General features: G+C 35.3%; 5 protein-coding genes and 1 non-coding gene across 9 annotated transcripts; 5 read left to right on the top strand and 1 right to left on the bottom strand.

Annotated features, from left to right (window-relative positions):
- The first annotated feature begins 1,291 nt into the window (after positions 1-1,291).
- Positions 1,292-4,536, top strand: LOC7487960 (uncharacterized). Its single transcript, XM_002312063.4, has 3 exons — positions 1,292-1,869; positions 2,743-2,959; positions 3,518-4,536. Exons 1-3 carry the CDS (start codon positions 1,657-1,659, stop codon positions 4,006-4,008), a joined length of 921 nt encoding a protein of 306 aa, XP_002312099.2. The 5' UTR covers positions 1,292-1,656; the 3' UTR covers positions 4,009-4,536.
- Positions 4,537-7,993: 3,457 nt separating this feature from the next.
- Positions 7,994-10,182, top strand: LOC7487959 (glucan endo-1,3-beta-glucosidase). Its single transcript, XM_002312062.4, has 4 exons — positions 7,994-8,709; positions 8,873-9,454; positions 9,567-9,855; positions 10,028-10,182. Exons 1-4 carry the CDS (start codon positions 8,242-8,244, stop codon positions 10,051-10,053), a joined length of 1,365 nt encoding a protein of 454 aa, XP_002312098.1. The 5' UTR covers positions 7,994-8,241; the 3' UTR covers positions 10,054-10,182.
- A 598-nt stretch (positions 10,183-10,780) lies between these two features.
- Positions 10,781-14,074, top strand: LOC7487958 (glucan endo-1,3-beta-glucosidase). The gene is made up of 4 exons (XM_002312061.4): positions 10,781-11,616; positions 12,080-12,661; positions 13,154-13,427; positions 13,672-14,074. The coding sequence occupies exons 1-4, from the start codon at positions 11,152-11,154 to the stop codon at positions 13,695-13,697; spliced, it is 1,347 nt and encodes a 448-aa protein (XP_002312097.1). The 5' UTR covers positions 10,781-11,151; the 3' UTR covers positions 13,698-14,074.
- Positions 14,075-17,743: 3,669 nt separating this feature from the next.
- LOC7487957 (uncharacterized) lies at positions 17,744-18,701 on the top strand. The gene has a single exon (XM_002312060.4). The coding sequence runs from the start codon at positions 17,817-17,819 to the stop codon at positions 18,489-18,491; it is 675 nt and encodes a 224-aa protein (XP_002312096.1). The 5' UTR covers positions 17,744-17,816; the 3' UTR covers positions 18,492-18,701.
- A 2,863-nt stretch (positions 18,702-21,564) lies between these two features.
- Positions 21,565-21,637, bottom strand: TRNAK-CUU (transfer RNA lysine (anticodon CUU)). Its single transcript has one exon. It is a non-coding gene; the product is annotated as a tRNA-Lys (tRNA).
- Positions 21,638-21,714: 77 nt separating this feature from the next.
- Positions 21,715-25,945, top strand: LOC7487956 (uncharacterized). 4 transcript variants are annotated; one of them, XM_024606422.2, is made up of 10 exons: positions 21,715-21,872; positions 21,975-22,023; positions 22,588-22,694; positions 23,197-23,242; positions 23,511-23,591; positions 23,774-23,863; positions 23,992-24,123; positions 24,224-24,307; positions 24,504-24,568; positions 25,565-25,945. In XM_024606422.2, the coding sequence occupies exons 1-10, from the start codon at positions 21,760-21,762 to the stop codon at positions 25,749-25,751; spliced, it is 954 nt and encodes a 317-aa protein (XP_024462190.2). In that variant the 5' UTR covers positions 21,715-21,759; the 3' UTR covers positions 25,752-25,945. The 4 variants fall into 4 exon arrangements, with proteins under 4 accessions (XP_024462190.2, XP_002312095.2, XP_024462192.2 ...); XM_002312059.4 differs by having other exon boundaries at positions 23,511-23,645; XM_024606424.2 differs by lacking the exon at positions 24,504-24,568 and having other exon boundaries at positions 23,511-23,645.
- The last annotated feature ends 1,550 nt before the right edge of the window (positions 25,946-27,495 follow it).

The raw sequence follows: 27,495 nt of genomic DNA, 5'->3' as shown, positions 1-27,495 counted from the left end.
TTTTTTATGTTAACATGTTAAAATTATTGAAAAATACTAAAAATAATTAATTTAATATATAATTTTATCAAACACATTTTTTAAAATGTATTCAAATTCAGACTGAAACACGAAAATAAAACCTTTTAGTGTTTATGCCACCTAACCCTAATCCTAATCGTAAAAACTTGTCACTTCCACCCCAATCTAGCAAAAACATACGTACATCTTGCCTTTTTATTAGTAATTAAAAATAATTAGAGTGCAGTTGTGCCAGGTAAAGTTTTCACACCTAATGTGTGTTTAGTATATGTTGTTAGAGAATAATATAAATCATATCCTCGGACCTCACCTAACAGCTTAAGCTATTAGATTGAGATGGTTTTTTGACATGGTATCAGAGCCTTGATGACCAAGCGGTCACGAGTTCGAATCTCACCATCCCCATTTATTTGATAAAAATTAAGCACAAGCTAATGTGGGCTTGTGCAAGTTTCAAGCCTAAAGGGCCCTCACTTGAGGGGGTGTGTTAGAGAATAATATAAATCATATCCTCGGACCTCACCTAACAGCTTAAGCTATTGGGTTGAGATGGTTCTTTGACATATGTAAGTTGTTTTTTAATATTTTTTTTAAAATTTTATTTTTATTTATAATATCAGCATATCAATGTCACTATAAAATACTAAAAGATATTAATTTAATGTATAAATACACTTTTAAAAGCACAATTTAAAACACATTTCTCTTGCTTGACGACATAATTAGTAGGTTTCAAGAAATTAAATTTCATGAAAAGTTGAAATGTCAAAGGTTTATGCATGCAGGAGGGCTTGAAGAAATTATTTGTCGAGGAAATTTAACATCGTAATGGATTATTGGGTAGGTAAAGACCAACCAACCACACAGCAAATTGGAACGACTCCATGTTGAACAAAGAATATAATTGATATGCAAGTACCAGCCTCGGTTGATTTTGTAGTCTCAACCTTATCCAAGTAATGTGCCAGCGCATTTTGGGGCATGAGGCTCTTCATTGAATCCCTTGAAAATAATAATAATAATAATAATTGAGGGAAATTATTCAATATTTGAATATTTCCTCCCTTTTACACCCAACTCCCCAACACAATGTCAACAGAACCGAACCAATAAATAATCACAATTCCAAACAACGAACAAAGCACGGTAATTCCATCCTTGTCCTTGAAATCAGAGGACTGACATGGCCACGAAGGAAATTATTACTGTTATCCCAAGGTTGTTCCCGTAATTCCATCTCCATCCCTCTCTTTATATTTTTCCTACCATCTCTCTAGCTCCTACTCCCCAATTCCTCTTCCCTCTCCCCTCCCTCTCTTCTGGGTTTTAGCTGCACGCCAAAAAAGACGGGAAATATAAGATAAAAAATATCCTTCCCTTCCCACGGCTCTACCTCCACCATCTTCCCAAACAACATAAAAAGGGCCACCGTGTTCTTCGTTTCTATGATCACAACACAGTTTTGACTCCAGAAATGCGTCATACTTGCATCGCGTTTCTGTATTGCATAGAAACAAAATTAAAGTTTTTTTTACAGATTCCATGTTTCGTTTACTATTTTTCATAATTTTTGTGATTGTGAAATAACAACAATAATATTCATAAAAAGGGGAGAAGTTGTCTTGTTCTGGATTGATGATGTGTGCGGCGACGGCAACAGGGGATTGGTGGGCGAGGGGGATTGGTGGGCAGATCGGGGGAGCTTTTAGCCACGAGAGCGAACATGATTTGGCTCTCATGGTTAGCGATTTTCTCGAGAACGGTTGTAGCTCCGGTGCCGATTCCTGGTGTAGCAGCGATAGCGATTCTGGTCTCTCTGATCTTCACCATCTCGCCGACAAGATTTCGGTAATTTTTATTCTCACGTTTTTCCAATGTTCTGCCTTCTCTCATTAAAATTCCCTAGAATTATTCAACAACAACAACAAAAAATATTTCTCTAGAACTCATCGAGGTTTAGTACCGAAAGAGAAACTGAGCTGAATTCATAAAGAATCGAATTGAATTCTGTTAAGATTTTTTTTTTCTTTTGCTTACATGAAATGTTTTTTTTTTAGTTTTCCTTTTCCTTTTCTTTTTTTTGTTAATTTTGTTTGGTAATATTAAGAGGAAGAGAGAAGACATATAAAATTATGATAATATTATTGGTTTTGATTTTCTGTAAAAATGGATGAATTAATTTAAGTAATTTTATGGTATAATTTCTCACTAAAATTGAATTGATTTCTGTAAATCGTGGAGGAAGAGAAAATTTAGATTTGACAATTGCGGTTATTTGCCTCTCTTCTCGGATTGTTGCGAACTTCTAGTTTTGTGTTATAATTTCTATGATTGCTTGTCAAGTTAATCAAATTGTTTTCTTTGTACCGAAAAAAGAAAATGTTAGAAATCTCAGATACTTCCCGGGAGATCGTAAAAACTGAAGTGCATATAAAGACTAGCTCAGCTTATATTGTCTGTCTGAATCTCATCTGGTATACTGTCGTGGTTGTATTCTGGTGTCTGCAGTTTTGTTTAAATGGCAGTTCTTGTGTGGTTTCAATATGTTTTGCTGACGTAGGTTCAAATGACGACTTCCTTGCGCATCTTGGAGTTGTCTTTAATATTGCAATGAGCAGTCTATCTATCGATCTGTGTTGATACATTTTAACTCTTGTCACTGTTTAGGCTTGCACTATTTGATCATATAAAATTTTGCTGATTATTGTGCTACTATTGCAGTTTTACAAGCGCACAGTAGCTCAATATGAGAGTGACTTGTTGTTGATAGTTCATTCTCTTGTGCAATCGATCAAGGACACAGACCTTCATCGTGTCAAGTCAGGTCCGTGTAATGCAAGCTGCATCAACTTTTCTTTGGTAAAACTGTTGAGGCTTTCGGGATATGATGCTGCTGTTTGTGTGTCCAAGTGGCAGGGTAGTGGCAAGGTGCCGGGAGGTATGCTATCTTGTTCTTAAGTTGCAGTTCTAAGATTTCTTTGAGAGACTATAGGTGTAGAAGGTTATGACTTGGCTAGATTTGCATAGAGGGAATTGCCCTCAACATTTGCTCTGTTTTCAAACCCCCATAATGCAATACAAAAAGAAATTTGGTGGCTTCTCTGTTTTTTTATTTTTTCGGGAACTGTTAGCTCGTATTTCTGGGAAGTCTTTGATTTGCATAAGCATTGGTCTTTAGCATCTATCGGATTATCTTGCAAGTTCGTTGGGGCTTAAACCACCCTTCATAGGCAAACATTGTTTTCACTGGATAATCCCAACCTCAAGTTCTGATGTTCAACATGTGCCCCCTTAAATGATTTAATCTGGATTTTATGGACAAGTTGTGATTTTTTGTATCTTGTGATAGTCCATTTGGAGGGAGGACCTTGTTTATCTTATTTGGAAAATGCACCCTATAAATTTATCTTGTTTCATGCTGCTGCATTTGCTATTTTCTGAAGACTCAGTTCTACTTGTACTGTTTTTGAGAAATGTTCCTTATATTTAATGTCAGGGGATCATGAATATATTGATGTGGTCAACTGCATCAATGCTGGAAGCTCTGAGCGTGTGATCATTGATGTTGACTTCCGAAGCCACTTCGAAATAGCTAGAGCTGTTGACACTTATGATAGAATATTGAAGTCACTTCCAGCCATTTATGTAGGCTCCTTGACCAGGTTAAAACGGTATCTTCAAGTCATGGCCGAGGCAGCCAGATCTTCTCTCAAGCAAAATTCGATGCCTCTTCCACCTTGGAGGTCTCTGGCTTATTTGCAAGCGAAATGGTACTCACCATATCAGAGACAGTTTGGTCCAGATAATCAAAATTTTAGTAGTGTCGATTCTTCATACCATAAGCAGTGTGGTGGACATTTAAAGAGACTGCAGTCCTCGCTGCAATTTGAAACAGAAGGAGAACGACTCATGAAGCCTATTAACAGTGATAATAACCGGGGGATGAAGTTTGAGAGGCGGAAACACTCCTTATTCAGGGCTCTTTGAAGTGTATAGAATTTTGTCTGATAATGCAAATTCCTTTCCTTCTCTGAGAGATTAATTATATCGCGGCCTTCTTTTTTTCTTTATTTTTTATCGTTTGGCAAATAAGCTTGTACTGAAATGAAGAGCAGTTTCATTCAAGGGGACACAAATGACAACAACACGCCATGTTACCGAAGACATCTTCTTATTCCCTTTTCATCTCAAACTCGGGGATCATAAATCTATTTTTAATTTTTCCTATGCTTGCATCAAGTGACAGTATCTGGTTTTCGGAGCTCCGGGGCGCTATACTCCTACTCATGGCAGCACCTCCAGCCAAATTACGAAGTACTTGCTTCCCCAACGTGCATCGTTCTATAGATTGCTGTTTTTTCTTCTTCCTTTTGTCTTGATTCCACTCCTCGCCTTCTATTTTTAATGGCCGAGGAATTATTATTCTTAGTCCCCTGTAATCGTGTTGAGAAACTAGAGTTACTTTTCTTGGACAATACGGGCTTCAAAATTAATAATTATTTGCTTTACTTGTCATTTGTCAAGTCTTCTGCCACCCTTTCTTGTCTCGCCGTTGTTTCACTGCTTAAAGGCATCCTAACATGATGAACTCTCACTTATCAGCAAATACCATGTGAAATCAGAATCTATTAAAAAAAATTTAAGAGTTGAACACGTGTTTTCTCTTAACACGTTTCCCATGTTCCATGCACATGACGCATTCGTATTCAGATGGCATTCGATTGAACTGGGACATTGTTGATCGTTAGTTCTTTGTTGATTTATTTTTTTAACTAATTCAGATTCCAACTAGCTGTGTAGGTTGTAAGATTAAATATTTCGGGCTGTACTATATAGCTGCCAGTTGGTTCTATTTCAGTTGTGCTTTTGCCGTCCCAGTAGACCATCCTTTCTGCATACACCTTGGGTTTTTTATTTTTAATTAAGGTGGATGTTTTGATTAAATTATACGTATCTTGATTAATTTTACGAGTTTAGAAGTTGATAACCATGTAAATTTTTAATAGTCTTGAGATTTATAGGACTCGAACTGGTAAACTCTAAAAAACAAATCTAGAACCTGATCGCTTTGTGTTTTTTTTTTTTTAGTTTAACGTGGGTGTCTAGGCCAGCTTGCGCGCACCTCGACTAAGTTTTGTGTTTTTTTGCTATGCTGTGAGGTGGTTTTACAATAGTTTTGGTGCCTGGTGAGCCCGCTGCTAGCATTCGATATATGGCCATGTATGTCACCGAGCGTAATTAGCTGATGCTTTTAGCCAACTATAGGTCGGAGATAAATCGGACTGATTTGTTGTGTGGACACCCCGCAGGATAAGGAAGAATAGAAGCACAAATTAGGATAAACACAGCAGCGAAATATATCAGAAGTTGATCCTTTTGCCCATCAAATAGAATTGTACAAGTTTGGGTAGTTTACTTGATCATTGCAGGTCAAGAACTATCAGCCATGCAAGGAGGACTTCCTGGCTGCGGTATTGATTGCCGGATGGGTCATGATAGAAACACCGTGCCCACACGTGAGATTTAAGCATGTAGAGATTTCTGTTTCAAGAGTGGAAATTGAAGATCTGTTTCGAGTCTTCTGCAGCGGGTGGCCACGCTCTTTTCTTCTTCGGACAACGTTTAATAACATTTATCATTCAACTAGATTTTTTATTAATTAACTTCCATGGAATTTTATTTTATTTATCAGATCCCATATAGTTCATCTGACTCGGTTCTTTTTAAACACTTCATTTAAATCAATCACATTCACACGTTGATATCTTGAAGGATGTCATTTCGTAATTCACGTGATCAGTTAAAAACCATTAATTGCTGTTTCAGAACATTTTTTTTTCTTTTTTTAAGGCTAAACAACTATTTATAGAGAGACTTGAACAGTTCTCACCTGTCCATACATATGATGAGTTTCAAAAATTAAAATCTATTAATTTCTGTATTAAATTATTGCTATCATTTTCTCCTCAATTATTATCCAGGCAAAGGTCAAGACTTATTTGTAATAAAATCACATGATGTAGCTTGTCCAGGAATCCCAGATGCAATTATACAACACCGTCATCGCGTGTAAAACACACAGACCCCCTCAAAACATAATAAATCCATAGGAAAGATCATAAGCTAAGCTCAAGATTAAAAAAAAAAGCAACAGAAAAATCGTTATGGTTAATTTTAATATTAAGCAAAAAATAAATTGATATTTTTTAACTATAAAAATAGTCTAAAATTAGAAACAAAATAAACAGCACGAAGCATTTGATTAATATGTAGGTGGTAGAGTTGGGCAAATTAATTATTAATTTTAATAGAGTGCAAACAAATTAATTCGAATTGTGAGTTTTAGTACAATTAAGCAAAGGTTAATTGTAAATAATTAAGTAGATGTAAAAGTGGTACAGTGCAAAACTAAGCTACTTAAAAAATTTAGAGTAGTTTTGTTTTTGTGTTTAATAAATATTTTTAAAAATTTAATTTTTTTATAATTTTGAATTGTTCTGAAATATTAATATCAAAAATATTATTTTGATATGTTTTAAAATAAAAAATATTTTAAAAATAATATTTATTATGCCTCCGAAATATTATTCTTCTTTTCAAAATAATTTTAAATTAGAATGTATTATAATAATTTTTTTTAATAATAATTTTTTTAATAATAATTTTTTATTTTTAATATTTACCAATCAAAACAATAAAAAATAATAATTTAAAACTAAATTTTTTAAAAAAATATTAAAAACATTTTTAATGCAAAACATTCAAAACAAAATACGAGCTACAAAAAGAAAATCCAGATGGATTTTGTTGTCGGGCCTACTTAGATCCTGTAATAATTATGGATGCAATTGTTTTCCTTTTCCATTTATGGACATATATAATTATATATATATATATATATATATATATAGAGGACATCTTTATGCCTCGTTGTTATCGGGTTAATAAGCTCACAATTCCCACTACTTTAATAAATTTACTACTGTGGCCCTTTATCAATTATTTTTCTTTTTATGACTTTTTATTTCCCATCACTTAACGAAGTCTTTCCTTCCAAGTTTAGTTGTTAGATGTTGAGCTGGCGTGACAGGTAAGACTCGTTTTTCATCACTTAACTAAGTTTTGTTTTCTTTTAAGTTCTGTTCGGGTATTTAGTTGTTATTATTTTTTAAAGTATTTTTTATATTAAAATAATATATTTTTTATTTTTTAAAAATTATTTTAAAATCAACAAATCAAAATTAAAACGATTCAAAACTCATAAAATAAATTAATTTTTTTAAAAAACACAAGTACAATCACATTTTCAAACATTAACTTAATCCAATGTTAAAATGATTGCAGGCTCTACATGAATTTTATGACAATTTGAATTAGGCTATAGACTACTGTTGATTGTTGCAATAATACTCACTTAACATGAAATTTAAGGCAATTTGAACTAACTTAATATTGGATTAGAAGAAAATCAAAAGTGAGTAGGCTCGACATTTAACATCTAAATTTGAATAGCAGGGCTTGTTTAAATAACATAGAACAAGTAAAATGATTATATTAAGAAAATCAATTGATAAAGGGCCGCATTGAGAAAATTACAAAAATAAAAGATGTTTGAGCTTAATAACTTTATTATTTTCGTAACATGATAATGAATTTAAATATTATTATTTTAATTTTTTATAATTAGTTTTAAAATTAAACAAAAGATAATAATAAACTTGTGTATATTTTGTTTGAAATTATTTTTATTTATTGTTAAATAATAATATAAAATAATTCATAGAGCCTCCCTGAAAACTTAATTTTTAGAATAAAATGTTTACTTGACAGACATTACTCAACAATTTCTTGATTTCTAGACAAAGATGGTATTTTTATCCATGTCCAGTCCAGGACAATACAGAGTCTTAGAGGAAGACAGGATAATGTATCTGTATATGTTTGGTAATGTCAAAGTGCTATTTCAAAATGATTTCCGTCTATTGGTACTCGACGAGGGTCAAAAGAGTCAACTTTCGCTAGGTGGTTTGCTCTGGTCCCCAGCTGGTTTATCAAGCCACAAAACAGAAATCACGGAGCCGGTTTCATCTCTATCTTTTAACAGCGCTTCCCATCTGTCCAGTCAATCTCTTATCTAATCTTCATAAATTCCACCATCGCACCTTCCATCCAAATCCAACAAAAAAAAAAATCAGGAAAAAGAACAATTGGTAGCTAGCTATGGTCGCAAAAACGAACCTTTCCCACCACCGCCGCCTCCTCCTCCTCGTCTCCACCCTCCTCCACCTCTTCACTACCACATTTGCCATTGGTGTTAACTACGGGACCCTAGGCAACAACCTTCCCCCACCCTCCCAGGTTGCCAACTTTATCAAAACTCAAACGATCATTGACAGCATCAAAATCTTTGACACAAACCATGACATTCTCAATGCCTTTGCCAATACTGGCATTACTGTGACGGTCACGGTTGGCAATGGTGATATTCCTTCCCTTGCCAATTTAAATAGCGCCCGCGGATGGGTTGCTGCCAATATTGCACCGTTCCATCCACAGACAAGGATTAATAGGATTGTTGTTGGTAATGAAATTATGGCCACTGCTAATAAGCCTTGGATTTCTAATCTCGTGCCTGCCATGCGGACCATTCACAAGGCTCTTCTTCTCGCTGGAATCAGAAATGTTCAGGTATTACTATTCTTAATTACATTAGAAGATTTCCCTTTTTTTTAGGTTTCTTATGATAAAAATAGTAAATGATAATCCAAAGATATGTAGTTTATTAATACTCTTGAAATGTAATTAAGAATAATGGACCTTAACCTTTTTTTTCTCTCCCAATTTTTCACAGGTCACAACACCTCATTCTCTTGGCATACTCTCAATCTCCGAGCCACCAAGTGCCGGCCAGTTCAGGCGTGGCTTCGACCGAGCCATATTTGCACCCATGCTCCAATTTTTAAGGGAAACCAAATCACCCTTCATGGTTAACCCGTACCCTTATTTTGGCTACTCTCCAAAAATGGCAAACTATGCTCTTTTCAAGCGCAACAGAGGTGTGCATGATAGATACACTGGCATTACATACACTAACATGTATGATGCAATGTTGGATGCTACTTATTCAGCAATGAGAAAATTGGGCTATGGTGATGTGGGCATTGTAGTGGGCGAGACAGGTTGGCCCTCGGTTTGTGACCCTGGTCAACCAGCTTGTAGCATGGAGAATGCTGCTTGGTTCAATGGGAATTTGGTTAGACGTGCTAGACAAGGGAAAGGCACACCTTTGATGCCAAACCGGCGGTTTGAGACTTATCTTTTCTCGTTGTTCAATGAGAATCTCAAACCCGGCCCGACCGCTGAAAGAAACTGGGGGCTGTTTAGGCCTGATTTTAGCCCAATTTACGATGCTGGCATTTTGCGCAATGGGCAGGTATGTTATGATCTGCAGAATTCATTTTTTCTTTTTACTAGAGGTGCTTGATTTGGTTTTCAATAATGTTCGAGCTTAAGTTTAAAATTCTATTATCCAATGCGTTATGTAGAGAGGCAGTGGTCGCGGTGGTGGAAGGCAGAGGCCCAGACCAACCCCAGGGAAGCAGTGGTGTGTGCCAAAACCTGGCGTTAGTGATCAAGCTTTGCAAGCAAACATAGACTATGCATGCAGCCAGGGTGTGGATTGCAAGCCTATTCAACCTGGTGGTGCCTGCTTTGATCCTAACAATGTGAGATCTCATGCTTCGTATGTGATGAACTTTTTTTACCAAACCCACGGTCGCCAAGCTTTCAATTGTGATTTCTCCAACACCGGTGTCCTAACTGCTGTCAACCCAGGTAAGTGAAATGTGTTTTACTCGATTCGTTAAGCTTAATTAATAGATTAAATATGCTGTTTTTTTTTTATAGAATTGCAAGTTCGTATCTCGAGAAATATTAGTAGAATTGGTACTTCGATAAGAGGAAACTATTTTCGTTGTCTAATATTTGGTCTTGTGTTTGTGTACAGGTCACGGCACATGCAGATTCGTCTGAGATCGAATGTCGAATGGCTCCGTATCTAACTAATTAATTAAAATTAGTGCTTCAATTAAAAAGTAATTTATGTACCTGTTTGTTGTAAGAACATAGATTTGAAATCTAATCGCACGACATTTCAGCTTATTTGAAACACCCTACTGTTCTTCTTGCAAGCCATGTTATTGCTGAGAGTGTTCTTCATTTGTGGCTATGGCACTTGCTGTTCAGCTTTTTTGGACAATTCCAGTTCAGAAACAAAAATATGAAAACTTCGGCTTAAAGAAATGAAAAAGAAAGAAGGTGGTGGTGGCCACTGGCCAGGCCACCTACATTCATCTCCGTGGGCTTAAAAGATAAAAAGAAAAGGCAAAAGATGTCTGACAAAAGAATCAAATAAATTGATTAGCTGGAGCAAATTAAGGATCTTGATTCTTGATGTTATTATTTTTTTTTTTGGGGGGCGCGTGGGCTCATTTACAAAACCGTGTACGCGTCACGCGTTCACGCCAATAAATATAAAGAAAGAGATAATCTTTCTCAATGGAAGTCGTGTTCCAAAACGAAGGCAGTCGATTCGACTGGTCATGTTCACACTTCACACTGCAAAAGGACAATAAAAATAAAAATAAATCTGCCTCCATTTCAGCTAATAGAACAGGGCCAACCGTGTCCAACCGCCACGTTTGACATCGACACAGTCGAAGCATCATTTCATGACCAGCAGTTCACACATCCATGATACAAGTCTCCCATGATACCCTCCACTTCCCAAGGCATTTCTTTCGTGTGGATTTGCAACACGGCTTCTTCTTCATAGCAATATCTTGCTTCACCACCATTCCAATGGACCATTCGGCCTAAATTTACCTCTAAAAAGGAAATATCCAAATCAATATCTTCCATTCCAGAATTCCGTCTCTTCATCGTAAAAAGTCAAAACATTTAACGCCAATTCCAGCTGGCTCTTCCTATATATTTCACCACTTCTCTTTGGATTAATTAACTGGTTCTGCATCTACTCTCTAAGTAGTTGTCACGTTCTTTATTTATTTATAAATCCACAAAGTTTCCGACATCTCTTTCATATCTCCAAAAAAAAAGAGCCTTGATCACATGGCCACTATCACCACCACATCCATCACTACCGCCCTTCTCATCATCTCCACCCTCCTCCACTTTTCCACCACAGCCTTTGCGATCGGTGTCAATTATGGTACCCTAGCCAACAATCTTCCGTCACCATCTCAGGTGGCTAGCTTCCTCAAAACACAAACAACTATCGATAGCATCAAAATCTTTGACACCAATCCTGATATTCTTCGCGCTTTTGCCAATTCGAACATCACCGTGACTGTCACTGTAGGTAATGGTGATATTCCTGCTCTCGTCGATGTAAATGCCGCCAGCCAATGGGTTGCAAACAATATCAAGCCATATTATCCGCAAACAAGGATTAAACTCATCGCTGTTGGCAATGAAATCTTGTTTACTGGTAATAAAGAGTGGATTTCTCGTCTCGTTCCCTGCATGAAGTCCTTGCATCAGGCTCTTGTTCATGCTGGAATCAAAGATGTTCAGGTAGGATGATTTCTTCTTTCTATTGTCACATGAACGGCTTTCATAAAAAAAAAAAAGTCGATCTTCTTTTTGATATGGTAATAAATCGGTAATTTTTTCCTTTTCCCCCCCTTCAAATAGATTTAGTTCATGATTTGCGCTCATTTAAATGAATTGATCATAAAAATAATTTTAGAAAGTTCAAGATAGATATCATTAAATATAAGCTATAGCTTCAAGTACTATACAAATCAAATAAGATTTAATTATCATTAAGTAAGGAAAAAAATGTTCCTTTTATTGCCAATTTGTTTTTTAAAATATACCATGTCAAATGAATTTATACACATTGATTTTAAGTTCTTATTCAACAATTTCGTGTTGAATGCATCCTCATTTATTTTTAAATATCAATAAACATTTGGATTTGAACAACGACTTTGAAATTAGTTTTCAAGTATTGATTTTTCGTAAATTTACGCAGGTCTCAACTCCCCACACCCTTGGAATTTTGCACAATTCTGTGCAACCAAGCGCTGCCCGGATAAGGCCTGGCTATGACAGGGTCATATTTGCTCCCATGCTCCAATTTCTACGTCAAACCAAATCCCCTCTCATGGTTAACCCGTATCCTTATTTTAGCTACTCTCCGAGCATGGAAAACTACATCCTCTTCAAGCCTAACCGCGGTGTCCACGACACTAACACCAACATTACCTACACGAACATGTTCGTTGCAATGATGGACGCGGTTTATTCGGCAATAAAAGCAATGGGTTATGGTGACTTGGACATTGTCGTCGCCGAGTCCGGTTGGCCCTCACTTGGAGACCCGAACCAGCCCATGTGTACCGTGGAGAATGCAGTCTCGTATAACAAGAACATGATTAAGGTTGTCACTTCAGGGAACGGGACTCCGTTAATGCCTAAACGACGGTTCCAGACATATGTCTTTTCTTTGTTCAATGAGAATCTTAAACCCGGCTCAACAGCAGAGAGGAATTGGGGTTTGTTTAGGCCAGAATTTACCCCGGTTTATGATGTTGGGATTATGCGCAATGGACAGGTATGAAATATGTCAAACTTTTCGCATTTTTTTAATGGATAATAGTAGATAACACCTGATAAATTAAGTGTATTCTTTTGGGATGAACATTGAAAACGAAATTATTTGCATATGAAATTATGAATACATATTTCCGGCATTATGATAGTTTAATCTAAAACTTTCATATCATTTTCAACAAAATTTGAATTTTGGAGAGATCTAAATAATCTTCAACTTTTCTCCTTTTTCCTTCGATTTGTCTCTCTTTATTCTGATTCTTTTCTTGATTCAATTTCTGTCCTGGGACAACAAAGCAAAATTAATTAACATATTAAGCAGATCCTGTAATATTAACATTAAATTACTACTGTCAACAACCTGAGGTATTCAGTTTATCACATGCACATTCTAGCTAGCAGACAGATCCTCTCTAAAGTCCTTGCAGAAAGCCAAATTCTCGCTATAGCATATTGTTGATTAATTTTCTTCTTCTTATTACTTGTTATGCAGTCCAGTAGACCAACACCACCATCACCTACAAAAAGCAAGAAATGGTGCGTTCCAAAAGCTGACGCTACTGATAAAGCCTTACAAGCAAACATAGACTATGTGTGCAGCCAGGGTATGGATTGCAAGCCTATTCAAGCTGGCGGTGCCTGTTTCAGTCCAAACAATATCAGGTCCCATGCATCATATATCATGAACTCTTACTATCAATCCCATGGTAGCAATGATTTCAATTGTGATTTCTCTCAAACCGCTGTCCTCACCACCTCTGACCCAAGTAAGTCTATAAAATTATGAGTTCTCTTTATTTTTTTTCTTTAACTGATAAATCCCACTGATCAACTTCAAGTTAACTAGACCTAGAATCTAAAAGATGGTTGGGATTTCGTAAATTTAATCTGAAACTTCCCACCAACCTATATATAAATATATACGAAGTCATATTTGATTGAAGAGAAATTATTGTGAAATGAATTTTGTTTGTTAATATATTCTTTCTTCTGCCTTCTCTTTGCACGCAGGTCACGGCACTTGTAAATACAATTGAGTAATAATTTGGGAGTGTAGCTGACCACTAGCAATGCAGGAAGGATCACTAACCAATAAAAAAGAAAAAAACAGCGAAACATTTGGCATTTTATTTGCCTGTACCATCCATTCTTTATTGCTTTAAACATCTGCTATCTGTAAAGGGATTTAGCCCGTGGCAAGGGACGCTTCCATCTGCACAGCAGCCCTGAAAGTATAGTTATAAAGTCGAGGAATGACAGATGTAATTTTATTAGCTGCGCTTATACATTAATGTTTATGATGTCAGTGGTGCCCTAAACATTATTGTTCACTCATTTTCATAAATAAAATCAAAGTTCTATGCTGTTGAGCACTTTTGTAGCCTTCAATAGCAGAGCTTCACCCTGTTTTTTCTCTCTTCCTCTTGTTTTGTTTCGTTTCGTTACCATAAGAAATTTCCCTTCTTCTACGAGGATGATTGTGGAGGACTAGAGGCCCAGTCTGGAGAGCCACAGGCCACCGTCATCACGCGGCCCTTTTAACTAAGGCTGAAGCCTTCTCTGAACACACACCTGGGCTCTTGTAAGATGATATGGGCCTGAATGAACATCGGAGCTCTATCCTCTGAGAGATGCCGACATTTCGTTTGCTTATAGGTGGTGGCTGGTTCTTCAAGCGTGTAATAGAAAATTTCCTGAGAAAAACTTTATCAAAGCTTGCACTTGGAAGACACCGGTACTTAAAAGTTGAGTCTTGAGGATCAATCTCCAAATAATTGATTTACCAGTTGTTGGACTATCTACCTTGCATCCGTTGCGGTGTTAGTTGCATCATTAATTCTGATTTAAGCGTCTCCTAAGTTTACTGTAAATAGCATAAAAATCTGCAAAAGCAAGATTAGAAATCAAGGAAGTTCTCGAGAAAGGGAAACACGACACTAATCATGCAAAACTAACAACCCCCTGAAAGAAACAACCAACCTGTTTTTGTCGTTCTGCTATAACCAGAACCAGGAACCTCCATTAACCCATTCCGTTTGTTCTAATTAATTATGTTTTTTCCTCTAATCTGTATCGTAATTCATTGATGTCGATGCTTGATACAGTGGTTACCAATATCGATATAATTTCTTTGATTATTATGTCCTCCTCCGATTGTGACCACGTCCAAAATAAAAGGAAAGGTAAAAGCTGTTTTTTTTTTTGTTTTGTTTTTTTCCAGATCCCATCATTCAAACACATAATGATGGATCGAATTAGTATCTAGAATGATTATTATCGATTGCCATTGTAGTGCTTGTCGCAGTTTAAAACAAGAAGTTAATTGATCCCCGACTTCAAATCTCACTATCAATTAAATATGTATTTAATCTTGACAAGGAGAACACTTTCATCTGGAACTTCACACACCATCTTATGAAACTCAGCTAATCTTGTTGGAATTTAGGGTTCGCCTACTTATCTTTCAACTGTAGTACATGCAATTGATGCAACAGTTTTTGAAAACCTGGGTTCGAACAATTTATTTGGTGCGGTACTAATTAATTGATCCTCGTGACTTTGCAAACTGAGGTAATATTTGTTTTTACATTTTAAAATATTTTTTTGAAAAAATAATTTTTTATTTCCTTCAAATTAATATTTTTTTAGTATTTTTAGATCATTTTGATATGCTCATATTAAAAATAATTTTTAAAAATAAAAAATATATATTATTTTAATATATTTCTAAATAAAAAATACTTTAAAAAATAATTGTTATTACAACATCAATTATCAAAAGACACTCAGCCACATTTATGACGGATAAATCACGTTTTTTTTTAAAAAAAATTTAGAATTTGTTCATAATGGCAAGATTCATTTTATGACACAAAAGGATGACTTTGAATTCATCAAGGACGCATGATATTTAAACCATAGAAAAATGACTTGTTGATATGTAAAACATGACTCAAGCTGGTTTTTATTTTTTCTAATTATTTTAAATATTGACCTTATTAAATTTAATTAAATTTGATTGGTCAATGTTGACTTAATCAGATGAAAAAGTGAGACCAAACCGAATCAATTCTAGAATTTTTTTTTTGTTAATTTTTTTCCAAAACAACAGTATTTTTTTATTAACTCAGTGATGCATGAGTAGCTGACCAACAATGTGGTAATTTTTTTTCCAAAACAACAGTATTTTTTTACTAACTCAGTGATGCATGAGTAGCTGACCAACAATGTGGTAACTGAGCTCTTAGCCAGACCTGACAACCATGATTGAAACCCTGGCAGCATCTTTTGGTTAGGCCCATGGGGTGGTGGCCCTTATTGCAAGAGTTATTGCTTTTAGCTGGTCTTCTCTCAGCACCTCTAGTCTGGACCGGAATCTCTTTCCCGTGAAATGATTAAAGGCGACGGTGCCTTTGGAAGGAAACAACTTTAACGGGAAGACTTATAATGAGATGTCAAGAATGAGGTAAACTCTCTCTCTCTCTCTCTCAAACACAAAGACAAAAGGCAACCATTTCTTATATATATATATATCTGAACAACTTCCACCAAACTATTGTTAATGGGTCCAGTTACAGCCTCTGGTTGATCTAACCATTGTTGTTGTTGCTGTGAACTGGATGGAGTTCTGTTGAGTGTAATTTCAACAACAGGAGTGTCTGTAAGCTTGTCTTTTAGTGCATTCAAATAGCCACACATTGCCTAACGTTAGTCCAGTATTCCAAGTATATTAAAATACGCGTAAGTAGATAGAATTGTAGCTAGAGAGTCAAACGGAAGGAATTAAGCAAGTGGGTGTAATTATGATCCCAGGAACATGTTATCTTTTTTATTGGGTTCGTTTCCAGTAAGGGGTTGCCGAAGTGTGGTCCTAAGCCCTCTGTTAGTGAGCTTTTGAACCCAATTTGGAAAAAATTATCACCTCTAACCCTAGATCTTCTGGTGGCACATGTTGTGCTCTCATGAAATCAGTAGAAATGCTGGGTCTGGCAAATGGGTGCTTGTGGTGGATGTTATTGAGCAATGTTACGGTCTAAAAAGCTGTGAAAATCTCCGCTAGCAGATCGTGACAGCAAAATGTTATTAATATACCTGCTCTGCTATTTAATTATGCGTACATTACTTGTCCATTCCTTGCATTTATTTGTGCTACCATGGGAGGCATCATGTAAATAAAGACGCGCAAATAAGCAAAAAAGTCGAGAAAAAAAATATGCCTGTGATTCAATCTATTTTTCATAAAACTTTTAATTTTTTTTTATATTTTTAGATTATTTTTATATACTAATACCAAAAATAAAATTTTAAAAATAATAAAAATATTATTTTAATATATTTATATATAAAAAATACTTTAAAAATAATATCTACCCCACTTTACACCTAAAATGAAAGCATCATGATCGGAATAATGTGATGAAGATAAAGGGCATTTGACACCTTTTTTATTTTATTTTATTTTATGGATCAGACTGAATAACCCTTTGCAATGACACCTCAAAATATTAAAATATAATAACACGCAATAATAGGATAATCAAACTTATGTGATTCATCTAAAATAAACCTAATTAATCTTTAATGGAGGAGTGACATACATAGCAGACATTGATAATGATAGCATAAAATAGGAGTTGATTTTAAAATTAATCCTTATTGTTTTGCCAAATGATTTAAATAATTCCTCTAGCTTTAAAAATAATTAATTGGACCTTGTATTTTTAAATCTATTTATAACCTGATCCTCTTGACCTGTTCTGTTTTATTTTTCAATTTTTCTTTTGTGTTTTAAAATTAAAGAAAGGAATAAAACAAACGGGAGAGCGAAAATGAATACAAAAGAGGATATTTAAAAATATATTAAATTAAATATGGTCAATACCAGTTAAATGATTAATTAATTATTTTTAAAATAAAAGAAATTATTTAATTCATTTTACAAAACCAGAGAAAGTAATTTATAATTTATTCCAAATATAGATGGCTAATTTAGGTACAGGGGTACCCTCATCTTGACTGTCGTAATCTCTTAAATAAAAAATAAAACCCAGACGGAGAAAAAAATTATACTATATAGCATAACTTAAAAAGTTTTAGATTGGTTGGCCATCACATACAACAAAAGCACCCCCCTCCTCCGAAAAATCACACCCCCCATGGAAGACAAAGAGAAGAAGAAACACCATAAGAAGCAGAAACACCAACACCCAAATGATCAAACCACCAAACCATCATCAGATTTTTCTTTCAAACCTAGCTCAGAAGTGAAGGGTCTTCGTTTTGGAGGCCAGTTCATTGTAAAATCTTTCACAATCCGGCGAGCAAGGCCACTCGAGCTTCTAAAAGTCCTCTCGTATCCACCAACAAATAAGAACAGCGACAACAATAAGACCCCTTTCCCTTCAACAACAGCTTTTCTGCCTACAAACTTCACCATCTTAGCACACCATGCTTGGCATACCTTAACACTTGGTCTTGGTACCAAGAAATCCAAAGTACTGTTATTTGTCTTCGAATCCGAGTCCATGAGGTTGGCTGTCGACAGAATATGGCCGCCAGAGATACCACTTGGAGAAGTAAACAAGAAACTTATCAGAGGCCTGAATGGTTGTGAAATGGCAAGATTTAAGTTCAGAAAAGGATGCATTACTTTTTATGTCTATGCAGTGAGGCGTGTAGGAAACATGGGATTCTCTTGTGCAGATGATTTAAAGATTATATTACAGTCCGTGGTTGCACTCAATGATTTCTTGGATCACACTGCTATGCTTGCCATGCCTCACCAAAGAAGCATCAACTATGCATCACCCCAGGTCGCCATGGCTCACTAGGCATGCTTATTTTTGCCCTTCTTTTTCTCGTTTTAGGCCCTTTCTTTTGTTGATTTTAGTACTTATTATCCTTAATGACGAGGGAATTGGTTTATTTGTGGGGGATCTTGCTTATGTTTATTTTTATTTTTCCTTTTCTTCTAATTAACAAAAGGACTTTATTTTAGTCTAATAAATAAATAAATAAATCGGAGTTTATTTCGTGCTGAATTCAATGTCTTCCATTTGCAAGTTTATTCACCAGTTTGACATGCAGTGGCGCAGTTAACTGGCAATTCCGAAAGGGAGGTAGCGACATTACAAATGGGAGTAATGCTGTTATATTCTTGTGATCTTATCTTGAAGGAATATTTGTGTACAAAATCATTATTTATTCATTTCCTTCTACCATTTCTGTTGTCTTTCATAAATTTATGGTAACAATATAGTCAAGAAAATTATTGTCGAAGAATATTCTTTGCAGGCAATAGTGCTGCAGTGTTCTAGTTTTTTCTTGAGTGCTTCTTTGCAAGTGTTTGGTGATAAACATTAGTGACAATTACAAGAAAACTGTGAGTAAATAAATAAAAACAGCAACCAACTTCTTACCAACATAACAAAAGAATGATCAATGTTACGTTCAGCTTTTAATTATCTTCTTGATCCTTATCATATCTTTTCTCGGGGGAAATTTTTATTATTTGTCCCACAGAAACTGCACTGAGCCGCGGATTACAGATGAATCATGCCAATCCATAGCTATACATGTAATTGTCATCAGCATCGCAGCAGCGTGGCAGCCTCAGTCAATCCAAAATTTCCCCTCTCCAAAGACTCAACAGTCTTTTCTTGTAAATTGTGTTCAAGATCAATTTGTAAGAACTTAGATCCAACCCGAGAACCCAAATGTCGAAGTGATACTTGCAGTCCTTCAATTGTTCTTGAAGTTAGAACTTACTGTTCCAGTGCCAATATTTAACTACCTTCACATTTTGTCATTTTACCATAATGTCAAAATTTTCTTGAAATCCAAAAGGCTCTTCTACGAGCATTGCATAACACAAGCACTAACAAAAGGCTAATACACATGGTGACCGAAGAGTTTGTTGTTTTATGGGTGTGATGATAAGGATACGGAGATGATATATTTGGGTCAAGAAAAAAAAAGAAGCCATGGGGCATGATAGAAAGAGAGAGAGCAGGTCAAGGGCCAACCTCTCCACCTCTACCAAAGCTTTATGGTCTACAAAAGTAGGGGAAGAAAAGAAAATCCTCTTCCTTTTTCACATTCCTTCTTATGGCTTTAATCATGCCATGGGAAGGCCCACCTCCAACCCATCCCTTTTCACATGAATCATGGAAGTCTCATTCCTTCTGCTCCTGAATATACAACAATAATACACCATTGCTAATCTATGCACAGTTTAATTCCATGTAGACAAGCGTGGCATGAGTACTGCACAGAGGAGTGTATTGGACTCAAGTACTCTCTCTGCTGTTTGATCACAGGTATATCATTGGCTGTCACATGGTATCTGTCGAAACTACAGTAATTAAAATGTCCTTCCAATTAGTTTCTATGAAACTAAAGAACCCAAAAAGAAAAGAATCAGATTTAAATAGTGTACTGGTGAATCGATGTGTATATATTCAAAGGTTTCCAGTGTACTTATGTCGGGGATGGGATGGGGTGGCATCTTTATGTTGTCTTTCTTCTTTCTTGAAGATAAAAGCAACTTGCAAAAGCAGGCGATACCTGAAAACACACTATGATACTTGCCTCCTAGGAGATGCTAAATGCTTGGTTTTTCACTTTTTCTTTTTCTTAATCCGAGGAATACCACCATCTCAGATGTGTTTACAGCAACACTTGCAAATGTTTCATTACGGTTGGCTTTCCAAAGGGATCTTAATATACAAGCCTTCAAACAGTTTGAAGAAGTGATTCGCAAGTTTGCTAGACAATTAAACCACCGACATGTCTTCAGTCCAACAACAAACACTAGGATCTTTTGTGCCTAGGATCAATTATAGGGCTTGACTTCCATCTAAATAAAATGCATGAATTGAAAAGGTTCTCCAGAATTGACATTGCACTAAATTTGACAGAACTGCATGCACCAAAACATGATTTAATTCCAGACATTTTGACTTACGCTTCACTCTCCTCAAACATTGTGCCCGAGTTCTCGAGAAAATGTGCTGAGAAGTTGAAGATGGTTTCCGTGTTTCGAGCAAGTAAATAACATTATATTTAAAGTGCTTTCTGTCCTCCTGATAAAACTAGAGGTTATTGAGTTAAGGTAAACATAATTTCAAAATTAATACAAAGATTTCAATAGTCTAGTAAAATAAAATAAAAAATAATCTAATAACATTTCAAAAAACTTGTCGATTTTTTATGTAAAATGGAGAAAAGTGGAAAGAAAATTGTTTCAAAATAATCGAAAGACCTATATTTATAACGTTGAGTGATTAATAATTGATTTTTTTATTCAAAAAATGTAACGAATACTTATATATATATATAAAACTAAACTTTTGGACAAAAAAAATGAAAAACTCAATTTTAGAACTAGACATTCGATTAAAAACGTAACTGAGTGTTCTAAGATTTTAACCAAGCATTCATTGAAATTTGCTTATTTAACGAACGCATTGATGTTTTAAAATATAATTTTGAAAAAAAATATTCTTAAACTTTTATTCTTTATATTATGATTCTCAAATTTGTAAATTATTTTGATGATTTAACACTTGAATTTATTTTTTCTTATACCTTGAATTCAACAAAGTGTTCATTTCATTTTTTACATGCTTGCTAAATTGTTGAAACTGAGTTGATTTCCAACACTATCATCTCATTTTTTTGAATTTGAATAGCGGTTGAATGTTTTTTTTCCATTTTTTAAAAATATATTAATTCATGGGTATATGGTTAGCATTGAGCCTTACCCTATGAAGAAAGAAATTTATTCTCCATATAAAAAACCAATAAGATGTTAGAAAAACCATATGATTTGATTGGCAGAGCTATTCAGCGGCAAAAGATAAAGAAGTTTTGGGCCAGTTTCGAAGCGAAAAAACACACAAACGCCCACCGTGGGGCTCGAACCCACGACCACAAGGTTAAGAGCCTTGCGCTCTACCAACTGAGCTAGACGGGCTTGCTGTTAAGATGGTACTAATTATGAATAAATACTACATACAAGTAAAAAAAACCAAAATATATCTGTCTAAGTAGGAGGGGCTTAAGAGAGAAGCAAGAAACAAAATAACGTAAAACAGAATGGGATTTCTATGGACGATTGCAGAACTCTTGGTAGCCTTAGTTTTCATTATAGCTTCGTTCTTGCTTACTGCAGTCGTATCTGAAGCTTATAGAAGAAGACACAACAACACGTACCTTCTCTTCTCTTCTCTTCTATTCTTTCAATTCCTTCCGTAATAATTTAAATGTCTTTTTTAAGATTCATATATAATCTGTGTTTATTTTTTCTTTAGGCATGTTGATGCTCCTGCTTTCTTCGAGGATCCGAATTCCTTGAAACAGGTAAAATCATGACGATGATGCTTCCTTTACTTTAAGATTTCGCCTAATTTAGGGAATTTTTTTAATTTTTAATATAGGAAGTAGTGAACTTGATAAAGCCGAATGTTATTAACCATATGCCCTTTCTTAGTGAAGCTACGGCATTTGAAGGCGTAAATATTCTACCTTTTCTGTGAATTTAATGATACAAATCGGTAATTGAGACCCGATACAGCTGTTTATCGAGAGCTTTTTTTTAGTGATTTTTCATTGTCTAGATTGGTTTTAACTTTAGAATTGTTCAAACAGGAAGCTTTTCTGGTTAGGTTACTCAAGAAAGATCAAAACATAACCTTTTGACTTGAATCGAATTATGGTTTTGGGTTCGCTCGGCTTTGATTTTTATTACTAACATTTCACTGAGAATCAGGTGTACTTGCAGAAAAATTGGTATTTTGAAGAGGAAGTGGTGTGATTATTATAATTAGATCAGTATTATATGATGGCAGCACATGTGCAGTGCTATTTAATGAAATATAGAGGAGGTTTTAAGTGAATCTTACATTTATTTTTTTCTTAAAACAGGTTCCATGTCCCCATATCCATGATCCTGCCGAGAAATATATATCTTTGGTTATTCCTGCGTTTAATGAAGAGCATAGGCTTCCGGGAGCTCTTGATGAAACCATCAAGTAGGTTTAACCAAATTAATTGTAGTGTATTATAGTGGTGTTGCTTTTTAATTTTGGAGTTTGTATTGAGCAAGAAGAGGCTTGGAGTGTTGTAGCATTTTAGGTACATTGCATTTCCGTTTAAAAAAGAAAACTGTTTAAGCATTCTCATTGCCTGATATGCAAAATGCAATGAACAAAAATGACGTAGACTTAGACAAATACAATAATTAAATGAGAACACAGTGATAGGGAAACTCACTTGTAAATCATGGATCTGCTTGTGCAATATGCTCTCATTGGTCAGCAACTTACCATCCAAAAGAATGTTCAATTTTTTTTTTCTCAACCCATTTTTTGTGTGATCTTGTTTTATTATGGTATATGAGAAAATAAGGATTGGAGATATGAGGAATACAGTTTCCTAGTAGTGATACCATAAAGTGATTAATTGGATCAATAACTATTTGCAATAGAACTAAGCTATTGGGATTTTAATGTTGTCTGTGTTTTCACTTTGTAGTTATCTTCAAGAGCGCGCCGCAAAGGATAAGTCATTTACTTATGAGGTACCTTCTGCTCTTAAAATATGCTGGATCATTTTTTTTTCCACAGCTAGTGATGAATGATAGGTTATAATGTATCTCAAAATTTTAGGTGTACTAATTAAGCTAAAAACCTTTTGTTTAGCATGCTGTTCTATTTACAAATTGAGAGCTGTATAGTGATTGATGCTCTGCCGCTTGTGTTATTACTGTTATGAACTATCGAGGATGAGCTATGTTCCTAGCATTTTCTTCATCTTTACATTGTCTAAATAAATGAGTTTCTGAACAGGTGGTGATTGTTGATGATGGAAGTGCTGATGCGACAAAACGAGTAGCTTTTGACTTCGTAAAGAAATACACAGTGGATAATGTAAGGGTTATCCTTCTTGGTAGAAACCATGGCAAAGGAGAAGCTATTAGAAAAGTGAGTATAATCTAAGCTGTTCTTTGATGCAGTTATGTAATCTTTAATTCAGTTAGGTCCCATGTTTTCTCCCATGTTCACAACAACTCATTGAAGCTTTTTACCTATGTGAAAGCATTGTAAAACAGGGCATGCTTCATTCACGTGGTGAACTACTTCTAATGCTGGATGCCGATGGGGCAACCAAGGTTACTGACTTGGAGAAACTAGAAAATCAGGTTTGTGTTAGCTACGGCTAAGTTTAGTGGGTAAAAACATTGTAAATTTCTTTCCTTCCTTTTTTTTTTATAAGAAAATAACTATTGCAATAACTTCACTTCAGACCAGCTAATGCTTTGCCTATCAGATCCATGCAGTTGCTAGAAAGGAGTTCCGTTTAGGAGAGTCAACATCTAGCGATTCAAGTTTTAGAATATCTGATATCCCACTTGCTGCCTTTGGTTCCCGTGCTCACCTTGAGGAGAAGGCTTTGGCTACAGTTCAGTCTGATTGATTTTTCTCACTAATTCATTTTATTTTTCTTTAGCATCCTTATTTTATGTTGGCCTTTAGTTGATCTTCTTGCCTTCATTTCTCAGAGGAAATGGTACCGCAATTTTCTTATGAAAGGCTTTCATCTTGTGGTTCTCCTGACTGCTGGTTCTGGAATTCGTGACACACAGGTAAATTTCTGCAATATTTATACACATGCATGCGCCCAAGCACACACTCACTTATGGTTGTTGGTTTGACACTAGCATAGACTCTTTTTTAGAAACTTTAGTTAAAGCCTTGAAGCTCATGTACTGTAATGGGGTGAATATGCTTTCTTTTTGTTTTTTGTTTTTTTTCCATGATGCGACCTTTCATGCATTACAGTGTGGTTTTAAGATGTTTACTAGGGCCGCTGCCCGGAAGCTTTTCACAAACATCCGGTTGAAGAGGCAAGTATAAACAGTTCTAAAGATATTGATTGATTTTATCTTCTCTTCCTAGCTTGTAAAATTCGTTAGAAAAAACAAAGTATACTGATATTTGTATTTACACATGCTACTTGCCCCTTACTCTATGAAAGTATCACCGGGCACGGGTACCAAAAAAATCTAACAATTCCAATTTAACCCATACATTTAGCATGCTGTACAATGAGGCTACTGTCATAGCATCACCACTCAGGGGGCTGGCTGGGAGGGGGGGGGGAGGACTATGGGCACATATTGCAAGTCATCTTTTTTATTGTTTTGTTTTGAGGGAGGGGGGAGGCTTGTGATAATATCACACCAATTCATGCTTAAACGGTGTCCTTTGAGCTGTTGATCCACTTCGGGTTAATTCTTAAGCAAGGCACCTCAGAAGAGTTCAAAACAACATTGATTTTTCTTTTGATTGCTCCTTGTACAGTTTATGTTGTTTAGGCTCTGTTTGTTTATGTGGTATTGCCTGTGTTTTACTTCAATCATATATTTAAGTATTTGGTTAATCAACACATACTAAAGTTGTCCCAAACTCTCTTGAAACCTTGGTTAAGAAAAGCTACCATTTGTAGCTTTTTTAAAACTCACATTTTTAAACCGTAACCGCAGAAGCTATCACAATACCAAACACACATTTTTTATAGGCAAGTGCTTAATTTTAGCTAAACTTAAAAAAAAAAACTCACTAACATTCTTAAATGTAAGCCCTGCAAAACTTTTGTTTAGATCTTCAAACTTAAATTCATTTGATTGAAATAATTAATGAATCAAAATGAACACATGCAAAAGAATAGACAAGTTGGATTGTTGTTTCTCATGTAAACCAATTGTGAAATGCAAAACTATGTTGGCGGGAAATGAATTCAGTAGACTAGTAGTTGTGTTTGGCAACCATTTCTTTCTTTTTGCAATCTGCTTGCTTTTATTCTTTCTTGTAGGAACCAATATATCATGTACTTTGTGCAGATGGTGCTTCGATGTTGAGTTGGTTTTCCTATGCAAATGGTTTGGTATCCGTGTGATTGAGATTTCTGTAAACTGGACTGAAATCCCAGGATCCAAGGTGAACCCATTAAGCATTCCCAACATGCTCTGGGAGCTAGCGCTCATGTCCATGGGATATAGGACTAGAATGTGGAAAATTTGCAGCTGAGACTTTTCATTTGGAGTTTATTTATGAGAACTGTTGCGATCTTCCTGGCATTTTTGCTCTCGAGTTATTCTGACACTTGATTAGGCAACGTTAGGGCATACAAACTACGGAATACACCATTACAATGAACGCCATTTCTAACCCTGCGGTTTCTGTTGGCAGTACTGTTTGAGGAGCACATTTTTCGATTCGTCTTCCTTTCTCTTGATTTTTGTTTCATTATTTAGAATCATATTTACAGAGCATGTGGTAAATTATGCAGCTCATTGGAATAACAATGGAGGGATGTCAGTGCGGACCCCTTTCGTTTGAATTCTAAGATAGAAAATTTAAAATGCCATCCACCATTACTTTTTCCGCAGATTGTAGACCATGCATGACATTAGGCCTCCTATTCTCCTCGCTGCTCTTATTCAACGGATGAGATTTTTATTCTGTGTTTTTGGGTCCTATGATCCAGTGTACTATTGCGAGCGCTTCTGATATTCAAACGAATCTCGACAGTGAAACACAACAGCGTCCTCATCAGCACTACACCAACATGTTTCTGTTCTCTCTTTGTTGCTCCATGGAAAAGCTCTCAGAGGGATTTCAACCAAATAGACAATGTCTTCAAGATTTTAAAAGGAAAAAAAAGAAAGCAACATCAACCTGGAGCCTAACCAGCACCCTCAATGTTCTCAAGGCTAATAACAACTGGGCTGTACCATGTGAGAAATTATTTGAAAGAATAGGTAAAGTAGCCTGGCTCGGACATCTCCTTTCAAGTCTGAAAGTGGACTATTCATGAAGGCCCGTATGTTTTTGCGAGAATGGAATATATTTTTTTTTTGCTTTAGATTAATTTATTAAAAAAATTTAATTTTTTTAATTTGTTGATATTAAAAATAAATTTTAAAAAATAATAAAAATATATTATTTTAATGTATTTTTATATAAAAAATAATTTAAAAAACAATTATTATTAGAGTATCAAAAATACCCGGCAATAGATAGGAGTGAGTGGCTGAAAATCGCAAAGCAAAGTCTTTCCAAAATTCTGAGGCAAGTCGATGCAAATGAGAAAGGAATTCTATAATAATAATAATAATAAAAAAAAAAGCCTGACGATTAAGATGGCTGTGTTGCGGGCTGAACAACCAAGATGGCTCGCCGGCTGGTTGGTTTTAGAGACTGACGATTAACAAATGATTTAGGGAACCGGGTTAGATGTATCTTTTCCATGTAAGAAGAGCATGAGAACATACTAGTTTGACAATATACACGTATCCTTTAACGGCTTGGTATATTTTGCTACCAAATTGCGGCCTAACATGTAGCGGGTGGAGATTGAACCATGAGCGGTCCAAGCTTATAAGGGTCAGTTGAAGTTGGTCGGTTTGCCTAAGTTCTTCATTCTTCACGTGAAGTGGGATGGAACCCACATTCGTTACTCCCAGTACAATCACAGGTTAACCACCAAAAATTAATTATTATAAGTAAATCTAAAAAGTGCGGGAATTTAGTTTGCAAAATATGCTGTGGACTTATAAAATAATATCAACGCAATGTTTTTTTTATTTTATCTTTTCATCTTCTTCTTCTTTTTTTAGTTTGTTAGAGAATGAGGAGATTAAAAAATAAAATACCAAAGTAAAAAGGATTGAGAAAATAGGTGATATTTTTAGATTTTAGGGTGAAATATTAATTCTGCCCTTAAAATATTTTTTGTTGGGGATAATTTAGTAATTTCATAATGATTCAC

The sequence above is a fragment of the Populus trichocarpa genome, chromosome 8 (genome assembly GCF_000002775.5).
Source record: "Populus trichocarpa isolate Nisqually-1 chromosome 8, P.trichocarpa_v4.1, whole genome shotgun sequence".
Taxonomy (NCBI): Eukaryota; Viridiplantae; Streptophyta; class Magnoliopsida; order Malpighiales; family Salicaceae; genus Populus; species Populus trichocarpa.
The sequence above is the reverse complement of the archived record's forward strand: the minus strand, read 5'-3'. Positions and strand labels throughout refer to the sequence as shown.